The 17,609-nt window shown below is 35.6% G+C and overlaps 2 protein-coding genes across 5 annotated transcripts in view; both read right to left on the bottom strand.

Moving 5' to 3' along the window:
* Positions 1-17,609, bottom strand: part of LOC139980927 (uncharacterized) — a 72,648-nt gene that overhangs the window by 4,774 nt on the left and 50,265 nt on the right. For 2 of the 3 annotated variants that reach the window (XR_011797739.1, XR_011797740.1), the window contains exon 1: positions 221-2,055. The exons of the other annotated variant lie outside the window; for it this stretch is intronic. The gene's annotated coding sequence lies outside the window, so the exon portion shown is untranslated. Of the gene's footprint in view, positions 1-220; positions 2,056-17,609 lie in introns of those variants that run through there. 3 annotated transcript variants of the gene reach the window in all.
* Positions 5,926-17,609, bottom strand: part of LOC139980926 (uncharacterized) — a 51,634-nt gene continuing 39,950 nt past the window's right edge. Inside the window, exons 1-3 of one of the 2 annotated variants that reach the window (XM_071992972.1) lie at positions 8,864-9,528; positions 8,504-8,627; positions 5,926-6,926 (exon numbers count right to left, since the gene is read on the bottom strand). In XM_071992972.1, coding sequence (XP_071849073.1) covers positions 6,334-6,926; positions 8,504-8,627; positions 8,864-9,301 — 1,155 coding nt within the window. In that variant the 5' untranslated portion in view covers positions 9,302-9,528 and the 3' untranslated portion in view covers positions 5,926-6,333. Of the gene's footprint in view, positions 6,927-8,503; positions 8,628-8,863; positions 9,529-17,609 lie in introns of those variants that run through there. The other variant, XM_071992973.1, reaches the window with a different exon arrangement.

The raw sequence follows: 17,609 nt of genomic DNA, 5'->3' as shown, positions 1-17,609 counted from the left end.
GCGAAGGCAAACAATGATTCCATAATCATTTAACCTAAAATAGTTACCTAAGGTCTTGAGAGTGGATAGTGCTAATGATTACATATGAAGAAATTGTCACGGTTTATGTACTAATTATGAAATGATAAATTAATTTTGATTAAAGAGACCGAAATTGGCCATGTAAGCATTGAAAGTCACTCTAGATAAAATCAAATAAATATTCCGAGGTTTTACCTACCTTTACTTTCTCATTTTGAGTTAACGCCAGTTGACACGAGGTGTTTTTAATTTGGATGTTAAAGCATACCACCCTATCTGTTCCATTATCATGCTGACAACTACAGTCATAGATATCAGCAAGACTCTCATTAATGTTGTTAATATGTAGACTTGTGTTCACTTTGTCTCCGTGGATGATGTCACTGACAAAGTAACTCCGCAATCTGAACACGATCCTGCATTCAGATATTTCACAGGACTTGTGCGGAATGCCCACAAACCTCTTTCACAGTAAGACTGTAACTCACAGACAAGGCTATGTTTTGTCCAAGTACTCCATAAACAAATTCGCTATCATTCTCATGACTGTAACCGTCGCAAAACTCGTCCCCTTTTGCGAAGCAAAGACCAAATCCAAGGATAAAACATCTTTGAAAACCACTCCTGTCCATGTTCATTCTTCGTGTACTATAATGTGTTGATGTTTACTGCATAACGGGACCTAAATATGACTTATAAATGGTAATCAATAGAATAGTTGCACCAAAACATTTGGAACAAAGCCAAGGATAATGATTGTTTTCAAAGTTTTGCGGTATTCCATTTTGACAAATATCAGAATATGTAAACATTCAAATTGATTTAATATAATTACAAAGCAGTCATAAATATGATTTCCAATTTAAAGTATCGCAATCTGACAAAGCCTAAAGTACACAAGAAAGATTGCTATATGAAAGATGAGAAGGCCTATGTATATCAAAACAAATTGTTGAGAGCACCAGCAAACCCCGGGTCTAACAGAACAGAAAATGGAATACCACTCATCAAAAATTAGTAATGACAATAAGGAATTAAGTCTCAGTCTCGTAAGAATTAACGAAATCTAGCACATCTGCAGTTGACTGCTCTACGGAACTGTAACACTTAATTTCAAAGACTGCATGTTGTTTGCGAGTTATGAAAATATACCAAATCAAAAGTGAAAGAGCTTATCGCTAACGTCACTTTGTAGAATATTCATTAAACGAAGGTACATAGAACTCTTTGATTTACTGTTTTATCTGCATGATTGCCACAACACAATTGATGTAGCTGCGAAAGTAATGCATATTCATCAATACAATCCTTATTATTTTGCACCAATTTTTAACAACCCAGTGTAGACATTGCAGTAAATACGTCAAGGTCACTATCAGCTGTCACATTGGACATCTTACTTCAGTGTGAGAGAGTACACTGCTCATTTCAGAAGTCACAGTACAGCGTGCCCAAACATGCTGCAAATTTGTTATCCTTGTGATAAAATATTTGGAATATTAAGTGGACTATTTCGAAAGGTTAAAAGCAGCTCTTTATGACATATGACCATGGTAATGCAACAACATTTTCTTCAACGGACGGGTTGATAACACTTTACTACAACGACATAACGACAAGGCGGTAATACCCTCTTGAAAATAACTAAGGGGAATCTCTGAGTAGGCCTATATCTGTTCTCATATTAGACGAAATTTTCTCTGAGTACTAGTTAATAAAACTGTATATAACAGTCAGTTGTTAAGTGCTGTTATTTCACCTTCAAACATCTCTTTGTAGTGTAATTCTCGTTAACTATTAGTTTTTCTTTCTATTTACGAAAGTTTGACTTAGCAACACAATAACAATTTTCTTCTCCCGTCAGAAATACCGTCGTACGCCTCTGCAGTTGTCTTAATGTCAGTGAACAGCAAAGATGTAAAACATTCATCCATAGAAAATAATACTTCCTTGTTTGTTGCATGTGAAAAGGTTATTAATCCTTTCTCATTCCAAGGGGTACACAAATATATTAATAAGACTGTTTTGGACATTTCAAACATTTGAAATGTTTAATGTAAAAATGCACTTTTCATATATTTTATCTTAAATTTTTAATTAAAAGGGCATTGTCGTGCTATAGTTTTTTTTAATTTCTCTGAAAAAGTTCGTTTTTGTTCTAACGATCAGAGTAGCACCTTTTCATTATCAATATGGCAAAGGGTATATTTCATTAACGAAATGATGCACATTAAATATTAAAAGTGGCATTTTTTCAGTTTTCATAAGATTGAGGCGGTACAAGTTCCCTTGTTCTTTCTCTCTTTATTAGACGAGTATTAAACATCGTGCGTGACATTGGGACAGCAAACATATTTGTCAAGTATTAACGAGGTGGATGATTTGTAACCGGCGAGATATGCTCTCCTTTTTTTCTAAATTCATTTTTAAGCAGTTTTAAATAGAAAATGCTGTATTGGTTATATATCGATTGTTGTTTGTTGTTGTTGTTGTTTTTTGTTGTTGTTGTTGTGTTGTTGTTTGTTGTTGTTTTTTGTTGACTCCATGTATAGGCACTTGGATAGTCCTGGTAATTTTGCTAGAGTCCTATTTGTAGATTTTTCATCTGCATTCAACACCATCCTTCCACACATCTTAGTTGACAAAATGTGTGGTTATGGAATCAACTATAATCTGACAAAGTGGGTGTTGGACTTCCTGACAAATAGGACACAGAGAGTATTTGTGAATGGCAGAGTTTCTAGCGATATTGTGATGAATACTGGTGCCCCACAAGGTTGTGTTTTATCACCCGTTCTTTTCACCCTCTATACCTCTGACTGTCGCAGCACACAACCCAACACGCATATTGTTAAATTTGCTGACGACACATGCATTTTAGGTCTTATTGAGAAGAGTGGTGACGAAACCGGGTATAGGCATGAAATATCCACCTTTACGAACTGGTGTGACGAAAACAGATTACAACTGAATGTGTCTAAAACAAAGGAGCTTGTTGTTGATTTCCGGCGTAGGGGGCACCAACTAGAGAGAATTGAAATTAGGAACGAGCCAGTAGAACAAGTCCATTCTTATAAGTATCTGGGAGTTTTCATTACTGATAAATTGGAGTGGGGTGAACATGTGAATACTGTTCTGGCCAAAACTAATCAACGTATGTTCTTTCTACGGAAGCTCAATTTATTCAGACTAGACCCCTCTCTCATTTCTTTGTTCTACAATGCGGCCATCGAGACCATTATTACATTCTGCTTGGCTGCATGGGGTGGCAATACGACCGCTAGAGACATGGCTAAGATTAATACACTTGTTAGAAAAGCGAGGCGAGTTTGCCGGTCTGATGATCTCAGATCAGTAGATGAGCTGCTTGTCAGGGTAACTAAAAGAAATATTATGTCAATTACGTCGTCGGAACATCCTCTAGGAAATCAGGTTGATTATAGCAGTCGAACTGGCAGGCCAATTGTCATCAGATGCCGGACAGAAAGATACAGACGTTCGTTCTTGCCAAGGGCCATTCTTAGTCTTGCCAACGAGTTTTGTAGGAAATAAGGTTTTTTACTATATGCCAGTACATGATTTTTTATTGTCTTAAGAAATGTATATATTATAAATCTTATGTTTTGATGTATTTTGACTGTTTTATGTATGTTATACTGAGATGGAGTGAACTCCAATTCCTTTTATGGTCAATAAAGATTCTTATATCTTATATCTTATATTATATTTCAAGCAGTTTTGCCCTTAGCACGAAGAGGTGAAAATTGTGTGAACAATGAAATTTAACCTGAATAACCATTAACTACGTTTCGTTTAAAGCGTTATAACTTTCATAGGATGCAGGAGATCGTGTGACTCATCACTGAAATAGAAAGTGCTGTATTGGATACATATTGATTATATTTCAAGCAGTTTTGCCCTTAGCACGAAGAGGTGAAAATTGTGTGAACAATGAAATTTAACCTGAATAACCATTAACTACACGTTTTGTTTAAAGCGTTATAACTATCATAGGATGCAGGAGACCATGTGACTCATCAACAAAATAGAAAGTGCTGTATCGGTTACATATTGATTACACGAAACACAAACCTGAAGTAAAGAGATCTTAATTCTAGCATTGCTATCATATGCTACTGCACTATAGTGATCTCTTCATTTACATCTGGGCACGTAATTATCCCGCATGTAGGTCTACTTGTTAAACACAATAGTGAACATATTGTATGTTTTCAATCAATTTGATAGGAATCTTTACCATATAAAATGAGTCAGAACTTCTCAGAGGGGGGGGGGCGGTGTGTTTAGGGATGTGAACCGGACCCTCGGGCTCCTGATCTGATTTCTTTTTCCACATAATATAAATAATATTGGTTCTAAGATACTTTTTCTACAAAAAACAGAAAAAGATATAAACTCGCTTTGTACGCCCGTATTCCTTACCTTTACCGATGTTTTTCTAAACGCCGGTATTTTGGTATTGTAGCTTCGGTATATACCGATACTTGTCTCATTGGCCTCTCTCCCAGAAAATCTGCAACTGCTGTTGCGGTGCATGAAACCGTATGACTCATCACCAGAAAAGAAAGTGCAGTATTAAATACATTATTATTACACTTAACATAAGATTAAAGTGAAAGTGTCTTAAATTTATCATTACAATTCTACAGCTCAATGCAAGGGACGTCTCTATTTACTCCGCGGTACATAATTATCCCTGGTGTAGGTTCTACTGGTAAACTACAATACTGCCCCTTTCCAACCCAGTTTATTAGTCGGAATATAACTCGAGTTATAGTTACGATGTTTAGGGTCATAACTTTTCAGGGTCGCATCCAGCCAGGGTCCCGACAACCGAACTCGGACATCTCTTCTGATTTTTCCTATTGGCAATTAAATGTAACTACAAACCTAATTTTTCTCTTATCAATAAACACACAATCAGAATAACTTTATTTTTGCTCGCGGACTTTTGGCACACTTAATCGATGTTTTTTTACTCATCGCTAATTCGTATTTTATTAACTCCATTACCTACCGATATTATTTCCCTTCTACCGGTATTTTTTTTCCTGGGCTCCTCTGCCTACAAGTACTGATAGCACAATTATAAATACAGTGCATGTATGAATCATCACATACAAAGAAATTACAATGGTACATTTATTAAAAAAAGATCTACCCATAAATATGAAGTAAACATATTTAGTGCTTTATCATTGCAATCCTTCAGTGTAGTCCGCATGGTTTTTGCATAAACACCGCGGCACATAGTTATCAAGCGTGCACTCGTGAACTGCAAATGCAGCATATAATGTTTCTTCAATTATTTTGCAACATATGTACACTTTCTTAATTACTTTCGCTGATATTTGATTCAATTCGACTTTAAGAAAATACATTTCTATATCCTCCATCCCGTCACATTTCAGCTTGCACTTCCCCTGCTCTTAACATAAATTAATGTCATAACATTATAAACGAAATCTGCAGCAGTTATAGTAAGTAACCAGGAGCCCAGTTCGATTGGCCGGTTGTAAAGATTTGGAAAATGTAACCAGTATGGAATGGTGTACTGGTGAGATACCCCTCATATTTGAAATTTGAATTCGATAAAAGGAATGCTAACAGTGATATATATCACAACATCGTCATGGACAGAGAAAGTAAGCATGGAGTGCACGTTTTGCCAGAACTCCACAACATCAACGTCAGATCAGTTGGGTCAGCTGAGAATGCTAGTCTTTTGAACAATTTTACGGAACAACTGACTCTCATTAAGCAATAACATTGCAATTCATTTGGGGGGGGGGGCAGTTCCCGGAACAATTGCAGTATATTGCCCGGGTATCATATGAAGGCTGCAGCCCCCATCGCCACCCCCCCCCCCCCCACTTTCCCACACCTTAAATCTAGTGATATTGTCTCTTAAGATTGTCTAGAGAAAGAAACTTACCATTATCTGTTAAAGAATTATAAAAGCTTAAGTATAGACATGCGTTAATATTTTTCTCTTCTTACTCACTTTTCAGATTTAGATTAATTTTAGATTCGATATTATTTTGTACATTTTTATTGTGAACATCGAGAGCATGTATTTACACAGTAATGTATACAAATAAAGTTTAAATCAACGCAAATGTTTTTCGTATCATTTCAAAACGTTTTTATAACAAATCAACTAACAACTTTAGTGAAATGAAATGTTCAGAAAAGATTGAATTCTTAGCAGTTTCGTTGTCCTTGTTATTAACTTGATAAATGTTTGCCTAAACTAATCTCTTTTACGATAACGACAATTGTTGTGGAGTTCTAAGATTCATGTATAGGTTTGCTGTTGCTAGTAACTATGTAATGATACATTCCATCATCCAAACTTTCTTGATCCGGTTGACTAGTAATGATTGATATCTCGTGCTCAGTAGATCCATCTCTTTCCTTTCCTTCATCAAATCCTTCATAAATAGGATTTATCCATTCTTCCTTCTCTGCGGAACGCTTTCGCTTGATCTTCAAAATTTTCCTTGACAAACCAAGTACAATGAAAATAAGAATGACAATGAAAGCTGCGAGTATGACCACAAATATCGTAGGAGTGATAATTTCATCGTCTGGATTATTGACTTTTGTCTGGTCTCGCGGAGAAGGTTCTTCCTCTGACATATTGGAAGTCAATGAATTCTTTCTATCTATAGTATATGGCGATGTCGTAAAAGTGACATAGCTGGTATTAGTGATAGTAAGTTTAGTACTTTGTGTAACTTCCTCCTTCGTCGTAGAAGATGATGGACTGTTTGTTGTTGAGGAAATTACACTCAACATGATTATCATCTCGCATACACTTTCTGTTCTGCAACTAATCCGGCATCCATCTTTAGGTTTCTTTATTTTAAGAAATCCTGATCCTGAAAAGTAAATATTCGTTAATAATGAAGTGTTGATTTTATAAACAAGTTTTTTTAAAAGCATCACACTCCAACTTTGGAATTTTCGAAGTTTTAGAGAGGACATGGGAAATGAAGATATATCACACAGTTTATCATGTAGTCTCGCTTACGTCAGACAAGTGTTATAATTAGTACGTACCTATTGTTTATTATATATGTATGTAGTAATAAATACGTATGTACGTAATTTTATTACGTTCGTACGTGATAATTATTATAAACGTACGTAGTAATCATCACGTGCGTACGTCCTACATAGTACGAACAAACGTATTTATTATGACGTACGTGATATAATTACGTACGTACGTAGTACTATTACGTAGGTCCGTAATACAAAAATTACCATGTCTTCTCTAGAGCTTCGTAGAATACAAATATAATTACAAGCAGTATTCTATTTCATTCCGATATATTCGACAGTGTCTTCATATCTTCATATCTATCAGACGAAAGTCTTAATTTATCCATTGTATCCATTGTTTCAATTAGCACTGGATAGTGTTAACATAAACCACGCACAATCTGCCTCTGTCAATTGTCCAATAAAAGTCAATTACTTATCCATCACAGGTTCTTGTCATCTTATTGATCTAAGAGTAACATCCAATGAGAACTTGAAAGAAAAACCAACCACTGACCATACTCCGGTGCTTAGGGTACTTTTCCAAATACCTAACAGGTTGGTGAAAAGTAACCTGGACGAATACAGTTGTTAAATTCAATTAGATAATTCGTTTCATTCCATGATATGTCAGTTTATTTAATGTCCCAATTTATTTAAAACAAAGTACATACCACGATTTAGCAAACGAAAAAGTTCTTTAGAGAGAGACGTGAAACGAGACGTACACCAACACTCCAATCCTTACTCTATACATATTTGAATGATCAAATATGGTGTTAATCTGATATTTTGTTTAAGTACCTTCCAATATTGTATTATTTCTAGTGTATAACATATAATTACATAACATATCATGAAGCATGGGGAAATATTCTGACTCTCTAATCATATCCCAAAGCACTCCCTTCTAGTTTTCTAATCCATCAGTCATTTTTAAGACTAACACTTTAACTTTAACAACTACATAAAGTAAACAAGTCACTTGAGGCTCTTTTCTTCACTCTTAAACAATTGTTCTTTACCAACTCTGGGTACATATGTATCCAACCAATTTGAGCAACATTTTGTCCCAAAACATTTAACATAAAGAAATGTTTGACCATTTTTTCAACCTTATAGCAATTTAATTTGTTAATCTGTCCATACTTTACTTGTTCTGGGTTAAAACTTTACCCAAATTTGATTAGTTGAATACGTCCGTATCTAATGATATAGATGGGATAAAATATTTTCCCCAACTTTTATAGAGTGCTGCATCGCATCTTTGTTCTTTAAATATTTATGAGTTTATAATAATTTAAGATGTTTATTTTTCATTCTTCTTCTGAATTGTATTCAGTGAATCACACATATATATATATATATATTCAATTGTATTTACGTGTATGATTGCTGTAATAATACTTACTGTTTGTGCAATTATTTTTCAGCTCTGCAGCATCGCTTACGCATCTGGCTGTGATATTGTCGTCGGTGTTAATATTTACTGTACGTACTGCCTCATCATGTTGGCTTTCAGAACTTTCAAATACCTGCGAAGGCAAACGATGACCATTATCATTTCACCCTACACAACTACCTAATATCTTGAGAGTGGACTGTGTTTATGAATATAGGGATCGTGACAACATATGAAGACATTTCCACGGTATAGGTACTAATTATGGAGTAATGAACTACTTTAGATCAAATAGACAGAAATTGGTCATGTAAGCATTGAAAGTCACTCTAGATAATAATCAAATAAATATTCCAAAGTTTTACCTACCTTTACTTTCTCATTTTGAGTTAACTCTAGTTGACACGAAGCGTTTTTAATTTGTAGGTTAAAGCATTTCACCCTAACTGTTCCATTATCATGCTGACAGCTGCAGTCATAGATACCAGCAAGACTCTCGTTAATGTTATTAATATGTAGACCGGTGTTCATTATGTCTCCGTTGATGATGTCAATAACAGAGAAACTCTCTCCGCATTTTGGACACGATTCTGCATACAAATATTTCTCAGGACTTGTACGGAATGCCCACAGACCTCTTTCACAGTAAGACTGTAACTCACAGGACAAGGTTATGTATTGTCCATGTACTCCATAAACAAATTCGGTATCATGCCTATGACTGTATCCATCGCAAGAATCGCCCCCTGATGCAAGGCAAACAACAAATCCAAGGATAAAACATCCTTGAAAGCCACTCCTGTCCATTTTGATTCCTCGTGTACTCAAATGTGTTGATATTTACTGCATTACCGGAAACAAATATGACTTATGAATGGCAATCAATAAAATAGTTACATCATAAAGTTTTGCATATATACGGACGTTGAGACTCATATACCGCAAACAATCTGCAGCACACTGTTAGGATAGAGCGGTTAAACGTCAGTTTTACAGGTTATACGACATCTGACACTGTGAGTCATTCCTGATACTGAAAGTATCAAATCGAGGCACCACTTATCCCTATTATAACAAACCTAGATAGAGATAGTTAGTCACCTTTGTAGCCTTTGTAAGTGAAATTATATTACATTTTCGGTTCCATTTTGTAGCCTTAATATATTGTGTAATATTCAGTCTATTGTGTATCAAGTTATGTATTAATCCAATAAAGTCAGACTCGCACATTACTAACTGCTTTCGATATGTAGGCGTATCCGTCGCACTGCTTTGCATTGTTCTCGCTTACAAAGTTAGGGGAAACCCCATAGACAGTAGAACAATGAATATCGCTATAAATGAATGACCGATACATAATGAAGACAGCTATAGTATCCTGGCGGGGAGAGTATACTTCAAAAAGAAGTTAAGAACTTATCATCCTAATAGCTGATAACAAATACTAGGGGCATATTTGTTTCGTTAAGGGCAAGCATTTCGTTAGGGGTGTTTGTTAATATACATCAACAGTAAAGCATTTCGTTATGAAACATTTTACAAAATTTTACAAAACTGTCTTGAAGTCTAATGTAATAGAAGTTTAGTATCAAGAAGTATATGTATTTATACAATTCAATTATTCAAGAACTTGATAATGTAAGTTTGGCTGATTTTGGCTTGTGTAAATATATGTTACCAGCCTGTAGACGATTTTTGGCAATTACCCGATGACAATCAACATCGTCACTGCTGTAGTAGATTTCATACATTTTATACAATATGTATATATATAGTCATATTGTAATGTACATATAATATGCTGTAGTATGTGAGTCTATCAGACAACTAACCTATCTTCTCCCCTTAAACTTCATATTTATTATCCCCGATTTGCTAGAGTGTTAAGTAATGTTCACTCATTTTAAAAATTCAGGAAGCGTTTACCCCCCCCCCCCCCTTATCTGAGGAATAAGTATTGCCTGATTCAACCATCTTCAAGGGTTGGTCATAGTTTGGATGGTGAAAACATCCAGAAACCCTATTCCTCGTAATTTGTATTGCAGTACGGGTGTTCTCATGTAGTAACATTATATATATATATATATATATATATATATATATATATATATATATATATATATATATATATATATATATATATATATATAAATATATATATATATATATATATATATATATATATATATATATATATATATATATATATATATATATATATATATATATATTGTAACGCTACCTCGTCCGTGGTGTGAGATCAGGTCTCGACTGGAGTCTAGGATCACTGGAACGGAGTTCTGTTCTGAAATAAATACTCAGGCACACAAGGTCGTAGGTATAAACAATCTATTTACAACACGACTTGCTTTCAGTTTCATGCTACAGGCATTAAATGAACATCTGAATACATCTATTAAGTATATATATGAAGAAACATCAATGCAACACAATGTAGGACCCTGATGACAACTAGTCAGGTGTAGAGTCCCAGTATATGACCTGCGGAATATTCCTAATTCCGCCAGAAACCAGTATAATAGTATATTCCGCAAAAATAGGCGGAACAAGCCTCCTTTCCGTTGTTCGGCGGAATCCACTCAATTCCGCGGGTAGGCGGAATACCCTCTGTTCCGCTGTTAGGCGGAATACCGTCAATTCCGCGGGTAGGCGGAATACCCTCTGTTCCGCTGTTAGGCGGAATACCGTCAATTCCGCGGGTAGGCGGAATAGCCCTTCGTTCCGCTATTATGCGTAATAACCCTCTGTCCCGCTGTAAGGCGGATACCATCAATTCCGCGGGTAGGCGGAATAGCCCTGTGTTCCGCTGTTAGGCGGAATACCGACAATTCCGCGGGTATGGGGTGGAAAGATGGTCCCTACATCTAGAATATAACAACAGTTAAAATATGTGGTTCCGTAAAAATGAAAGAGGCCCTACCGTTAGGTCCAGAATACCAGCAGAAATATGTAAATGTAATTTCCCCCTTGATACGGAATAATTTAACCCCCAGCCAGACAGATGTCGAGTTACACTCTGCCTGATTAATGTCACCGTTAATTTAGGTGTTCAACGTCTGGTCTCTATACGACCGATTTATATATATAGGTTGATTACTGGTACTTACTCTAGGCTCTGTTAGATTCCCGGCAAAACTTCTTGGGCGACGGTGCACAACGACTCCAGAATATAAAGTTATTAGGGCTAACTAACAGTTGGTTTACCCAAATCGAACACAGAGAAATTGACTGACTATACAAACGACAAAAGTTCAATCACAACTTGACGATTCTAATTCTAATCTATATATATAACGACCACTTTGATAACGTTCCTTTCTCTTCGGAGGCAAAAACAGGTGTGTCCTAACCCTGCGTATCAGTGCAGGCTGGCCGTAACTTTCACACAGCACGTGTCAGGAAGTTACTGAACAAAGTTAAACAATAGTAGCGGAAGCTCAGCTTCCGGCCCACGACGCCTTCATGTGCACTCATCGCCGTGACGTTTAACAGCCGTAATCTACGGTAGCTTTAATGCACTACAATATAATTATGATTAAACAAAAAGGTCACCTATTTTTGTAACAATATATATATATATATATATATATATATATATATATACATATATATATATATAAATGAAAATCGTAATGAGTTGGAAAATCAAGAACAGTGAAAAAACTTTCAGCCTCCACCGGGATTCGAACCAGGGCCTCCCGCTTTGTACGCGGACACCCTAACCAACTAGGCCATGGACGCTGATTGTATGTCCAGAGGTTCTAAACCGGTATGGAAGGTCGTAATTCCACTGTAGGCGTTTGTCACCTGTATCGAACAATACTAGTTCTGTTTTTGGTGACACATTTTGCCTTACTCTAGAGATCAAACATGATGCTAACCAACTCGAAAATCATTTGTGATTCCTAAAGCCGGATCTCGAAAGAGATACTTTGAACAGACTTTATGTAAATGAAATGGAGGTAAACGGCAAAGGCAAATGAATATATATAAATGAAAATCGTAATGAGTTGGAAAATCAAGAACAGTGGAAAAAAAACTTCCAGCCTCCATCGGGATTCGAACCTGGGCCTCCCGCTTTGTACGTGGACACCCTAACCAACTAGGCCATGGACGCTGATTGTATGTCCAGAGGTTCTAAACCGGTAAGGAAGGTCGTAATTCCACTGTAGGCATTTGTCACCTGTATCGAACAATACCAGTTCTGTTTTTGGTGACACATTTTGCCTTACTCTAGAGATCAAACATGATGCTAACCAACTAGAAAATCATTTGTGATTCCTAAAGCCGGATCTCGAAAGAGATACTTTGAACAGACTTTATGTAGATGAAATGGAGGTAAACGGCAATGGCAAATGAATATATATAAATGAAAATCGTAATGAGTTGGAAAATCAAGAACAGTGGAAAAAAAACTTCCAGCCTCCACCGGGATTCGAGCCCGAGCCTCCCGCTTTGTACGTGGACACCCTAACCAACTAGGCCATGGACGCTGATTGTATGTCCAGAGGTTCTAAACCGGTAAGGAAGGTCGTAATTCCACTGTAGGCGTTTGTCACCTGTATCGAACAATACTAGTTCTGTTTTTGGTGACATTTTTTGCCTTACTCTAGAGATCAAACATGATGCTAACCAACTCGAAAATCATTTGTGATTCCTAAAGCCGGATCTCTAAAGAGATACTTTGAACAGACTTTATGTTAATGAAATATATATATATATATATATATATATATATATATATATATATATATATATATATATATATATATATATATATATATATAAATGTTGAGACTTGTAGAACACTATTAGCTGTAACTCAGAGTTTCACGTGTTGAGCGATCATCAGACAACTTAGAGTTGTCGATGATTAGTTGGGTAAGCTGACAACGTTAGTCTTATCAACAATATTCGCAGCATATTACCCGAATATCATATGGGGGCCCATCGCCCATCCCCACCATTCCACCCCTACACCTTTCTCCTCTTCTCACCTTTTTATGTTTTAGATATGATTTTCTTTATGTTTTCCCTTTGTTCTGTACATTTATACTCTAGGTTAGCACATTGATCCGAAGTTTTCATTGTGAGCATCGACAGCATGTATTTACACAGATATGGATACAAATAAAGTTGGAATCAAAGCAAATGTTTTTCGTATCAATTTCAAAACGTTTGTATAACAAATTTAAGTTCAGCTACCTAATGAAATGTTAAGAAAAGATTGAGTTCTTAACAGTTTTAGTTGCCTTTGTTATTAACTTGATAAATGGTTGCCTTAATTAATCGATTTTGCGATAACAACAACTGTTATGGAGTTCTAAGATTCATGTATAGGTTTGTTATTGCTAGTAACTACCAAATGATATATTCCATCATCCAAAGTTCCTTGATCCGGTTGACTAGCTATGATAGATATGTCGTGCTCAGTAGATTCATCTCTTTCCCTTCCTTCTTCAAATCCTTCATAAATAGGATTTATCCATTCTTCCTTCTCTGCGGAACGCTTTCGCTTGCCCTTCAAAATTTTCAGTAATAAAACAAGTATAATGAAAACAAGAATGACAATGAAAGCCGAGTATGACCACAAACATCATAGTAGCAGGCATTGTGATCTTTTTTTCCAGTATATGTTGTGGATACGATTGCGGTAATTCCATCGTCTGGAGTAGTGACTTTTGTCTGGTCCCGCGTAGAATTCATTTTTACAGAAGATGTAGACATGATAGTTGTTTCTTCCTTTGACATCGTGTAAGTCAATGAACTGTTTCTTTCTGTAGTATATTGCGAAGTCGCAAAACTTACAGTGCCGTTCTCAGTGATAGTGGGTTTAGTACTTTGTGAAAAATCCTCTTTCCTCGTGGAAGTCAATGAACTGTTTCTATCTGGAGTATATGGCGATGTCGCAAAAGTGACAGTACTGGTCTTAGTGATAGTGGGTTTAGTACTTCGTGTAAATTCCTCCTTCGCCGTGGAAGTTGATGGACTGTTTGTTGTTGAGGAAATTACACTCAAGATGATTCTCGTCTGGCATACCTTTTTGATTTTGCAACTTATCCGGCATCTATCTTTTGATTCATTAATTTTTAACAACCCTGATCCTGAAAAGTAACTATTCGTAAATAATATGGTGTTGATTTGAGAAAGAACTGTTTTATAAGCGTCACACTCCAACTATGGAAAACTACGAAGATTTAGAGAGGACGTGGGAAATGAAGATGTATTACACAGTTTATCACGTAGGCTCGCTTACGTCAGACAAGTGTTAACATAGGCTATATCACGTTATAAAGGCACGTGCGTATGTACGTAGGCCTACATTCGTTATAATAAGTATGAACGTATTGATTATTACGCGTGTATGTAGTAATAAATACATACGTACGTAATATTTTCACGTAGGTACGTGATAATAATTACGAACGTACGTAGTAATCATCGCGTGCGTACGTCATACATATTACGTACGTACGTAATAAATATCACTTACGTACGTGATATTGTTACGTACGTACGTAGTACTATTACATACGTACATAATTTACAAAAAATATTACCATGTCCTCTCTAGAGCTTCGTAGAAAACGAATGTCATTACAAGAAGTATTCTATATTCATTCCGATATATTCGACAGTGTCTTCATATCTATCAGACGGAAGTCTTAATTTATCCATTGTATCCATTGTTTCAATAAGCAATGTATAGTGTTAACATAAACCACGCAAAATCTGCCCCTGTCAATTATTCAATAGAAGTCAACTCAAATTATCCCAGACCATCACTGGTTCTTGTTATCTTATTGATCTAGGAGTAACGTCCGATGAGAACTTGAAAGCAAATCCATCCTCTGATCATACTCCGGTGCTTAAAGGGCGCCTGTTGTAAATACCTAAAAGGTTTGTGAAACGTAACCTGGACGGATACAGTTGTTTTTGGACGCTTACCGTAAAATTGCAAACGAGAGTTTTGCAACTTCCATCCGATAATTGGTTTCATTCCATGATATTTCAGTATATGTAATGCAGTATATGTAATGGCCCAATTTATTTAAAACAAAGTACATACCACGATTTAGTAAAAGAAAAAGTTCTCTGGAGAGAGACGTGAAACGAGACGTACACCATTTACACTGCAATCCTTACTCTTTACATATTTGACTTATCAAATAAGGTGTTGATCTAATATTTGTTTGAGTACCTTCCAATATGTAACATATTGATATTTATAGTGTAACATATAAATACATAACATATCATAAAGCGAGGGGAAATATTCTGACTTTGTAATCATATCCCGAAGCACTCCTAGTTTTGCAATCCCATCACTAATATTTAAGACTAACGCTTTAACTTTAACAACTACATAAAGTAAACGAGTCACTTGACTCTTTTCTTCACTCTTAAACATTTGAGCAATGTTCCTTATGAACTCTGGGTACATATGTATCCATGGCAACCAATTTGAGTAACATTTTGCCCCAAAGCGATTAACATGCAGACGTTTTTGACCAATTTATCAACTTTTAGCAATTTAATTTGTTAATCTGTCCTTATTTTACTTGTTCTGGGTTAAACTTTACCCAAAATTGATTAGTTGCATACGTCCGTATCTAATGATATAGATGGGATAAAATATTTTGCGCAACTTTTATAGAGTGCTGCATCGCATCTTTGTACTTTAAAATATTTATGAGTTTAAAATAATTTAAGATGTTTATTTTGCATTCGACTTTTGAATTGTATTCAGTGAATCACACATATATTCAATTGGATTTACGTGTATGATTGCTGTAATAATTTGCTGCAATTATTTTTCAGCTTTGCAGCATCGCTTACGCATCTGGCTGTGATGTTGTCATCGGTGTTAACATTTACTCTACGTACTGCCTCATCAAGTTGGCTTCCAGAACTGTTATCAAATACCTTCGAGGGCAAACAATGATTCCATTATCATTTCACCCCACATAACTACCTAATATCTTGAGAGTGGATTGTGTTTATGAATATAGGGATCGTGACAACATATGAAGACATTTCCACGGTATAGGTACTAATTATGGAGTAATAAACTACTTTAGATCAAATAGACAGAAATTGGTCATGAAAGCATTGAAAGTCACTCTAGATAAAAAATAAAATAAATATTCCAAAGTTTTACCTACCTTTACTTTCTCACTTTGAGTAAACTCTAATTGACACGTAGCGTTTTCAATTTGTAGGTTAAAGCATTTCACCCTATCTGCTCCATTATCATACTGACAGCTACAGTCATAGATACCAGCAACACTCTCATTAATGATGTTAATATGTAGACTGGTGTTCCTTTTGTCTCCCTGGATGATGTCAATAACAGAGAAACTCTCTCCGCATTCTGGACACGATTCTGCATACAAATATTTCACAGGACTTGTACGGAATGCCCACGTAGCTCTTTCACAATAAGACTGTAACTCACAGGACAAGGTTATGTTTTGTCCAAGTACTCCATAAACAAATTCGCTATCATTCTTATGACTGTAACCGTCGCAAAACTCGTCCCCTTTTGCGAAGCAAAGAACAAATCCAAGGATAAAACATCTTTGAAAACCACTCCTGTCCATGTTCATTCTTCGTGTACTATAATGTGTTGATGTTTACTGCATGACGGGACCTAAATATGACTTATAAATGGTAATCAATAGAATAGTTGCACCAAAACATTTGGAACAAAGCCAAGGATAATGATTGTTTTCAAAGTTTTGCGGTATTCCATTTTGACAAATATCAGAATATGTTAACATTCAAATTGATTTAATTTAATTGCAAAGCAGGCATAAATATGATTTCCAATTTAAAGTATCGCAATCTGTTAAAGCCTACACTGTTAAAAAAAACTGTAAATTTACAGTAAATTCCTGTCGATTTTTACAGAAAAAGCCGGTTTTCTATATTTACATGTAAACGTCTGTTATTTTAACAGACGTTTTCTGTACAGCAAGTGGTTTACACAAAATTGTAGTATTTTTTCCTCCAAAGAAAATTTACAGGTAAATCCTGTAAAATTTTCCAGAATATGTCAGTTTTTAATATTTACATGTAAAATTCTGTGATT

The sequence above is a fragment of the Apostichopus japonicus genome, chromosome 15, assembly GCF_037975245.1.
Source record: "Apostichopus japonicus isolate 1M-3 chromosome 15, ASM3797524v1, whole genome shotgun sequence".
NCBI classification, from domain to species: Eukaryota; Metazoa; Echinodermata; class Holothuroidea; order Aspidochirotida; family Stichopodidae; genus Apostichopus; species Apostichopus japonicus.
Note: the sequence above shows the minus strand (reverse complement) of the source record. Positions and strands in the feature narration are given on the sequence as shown.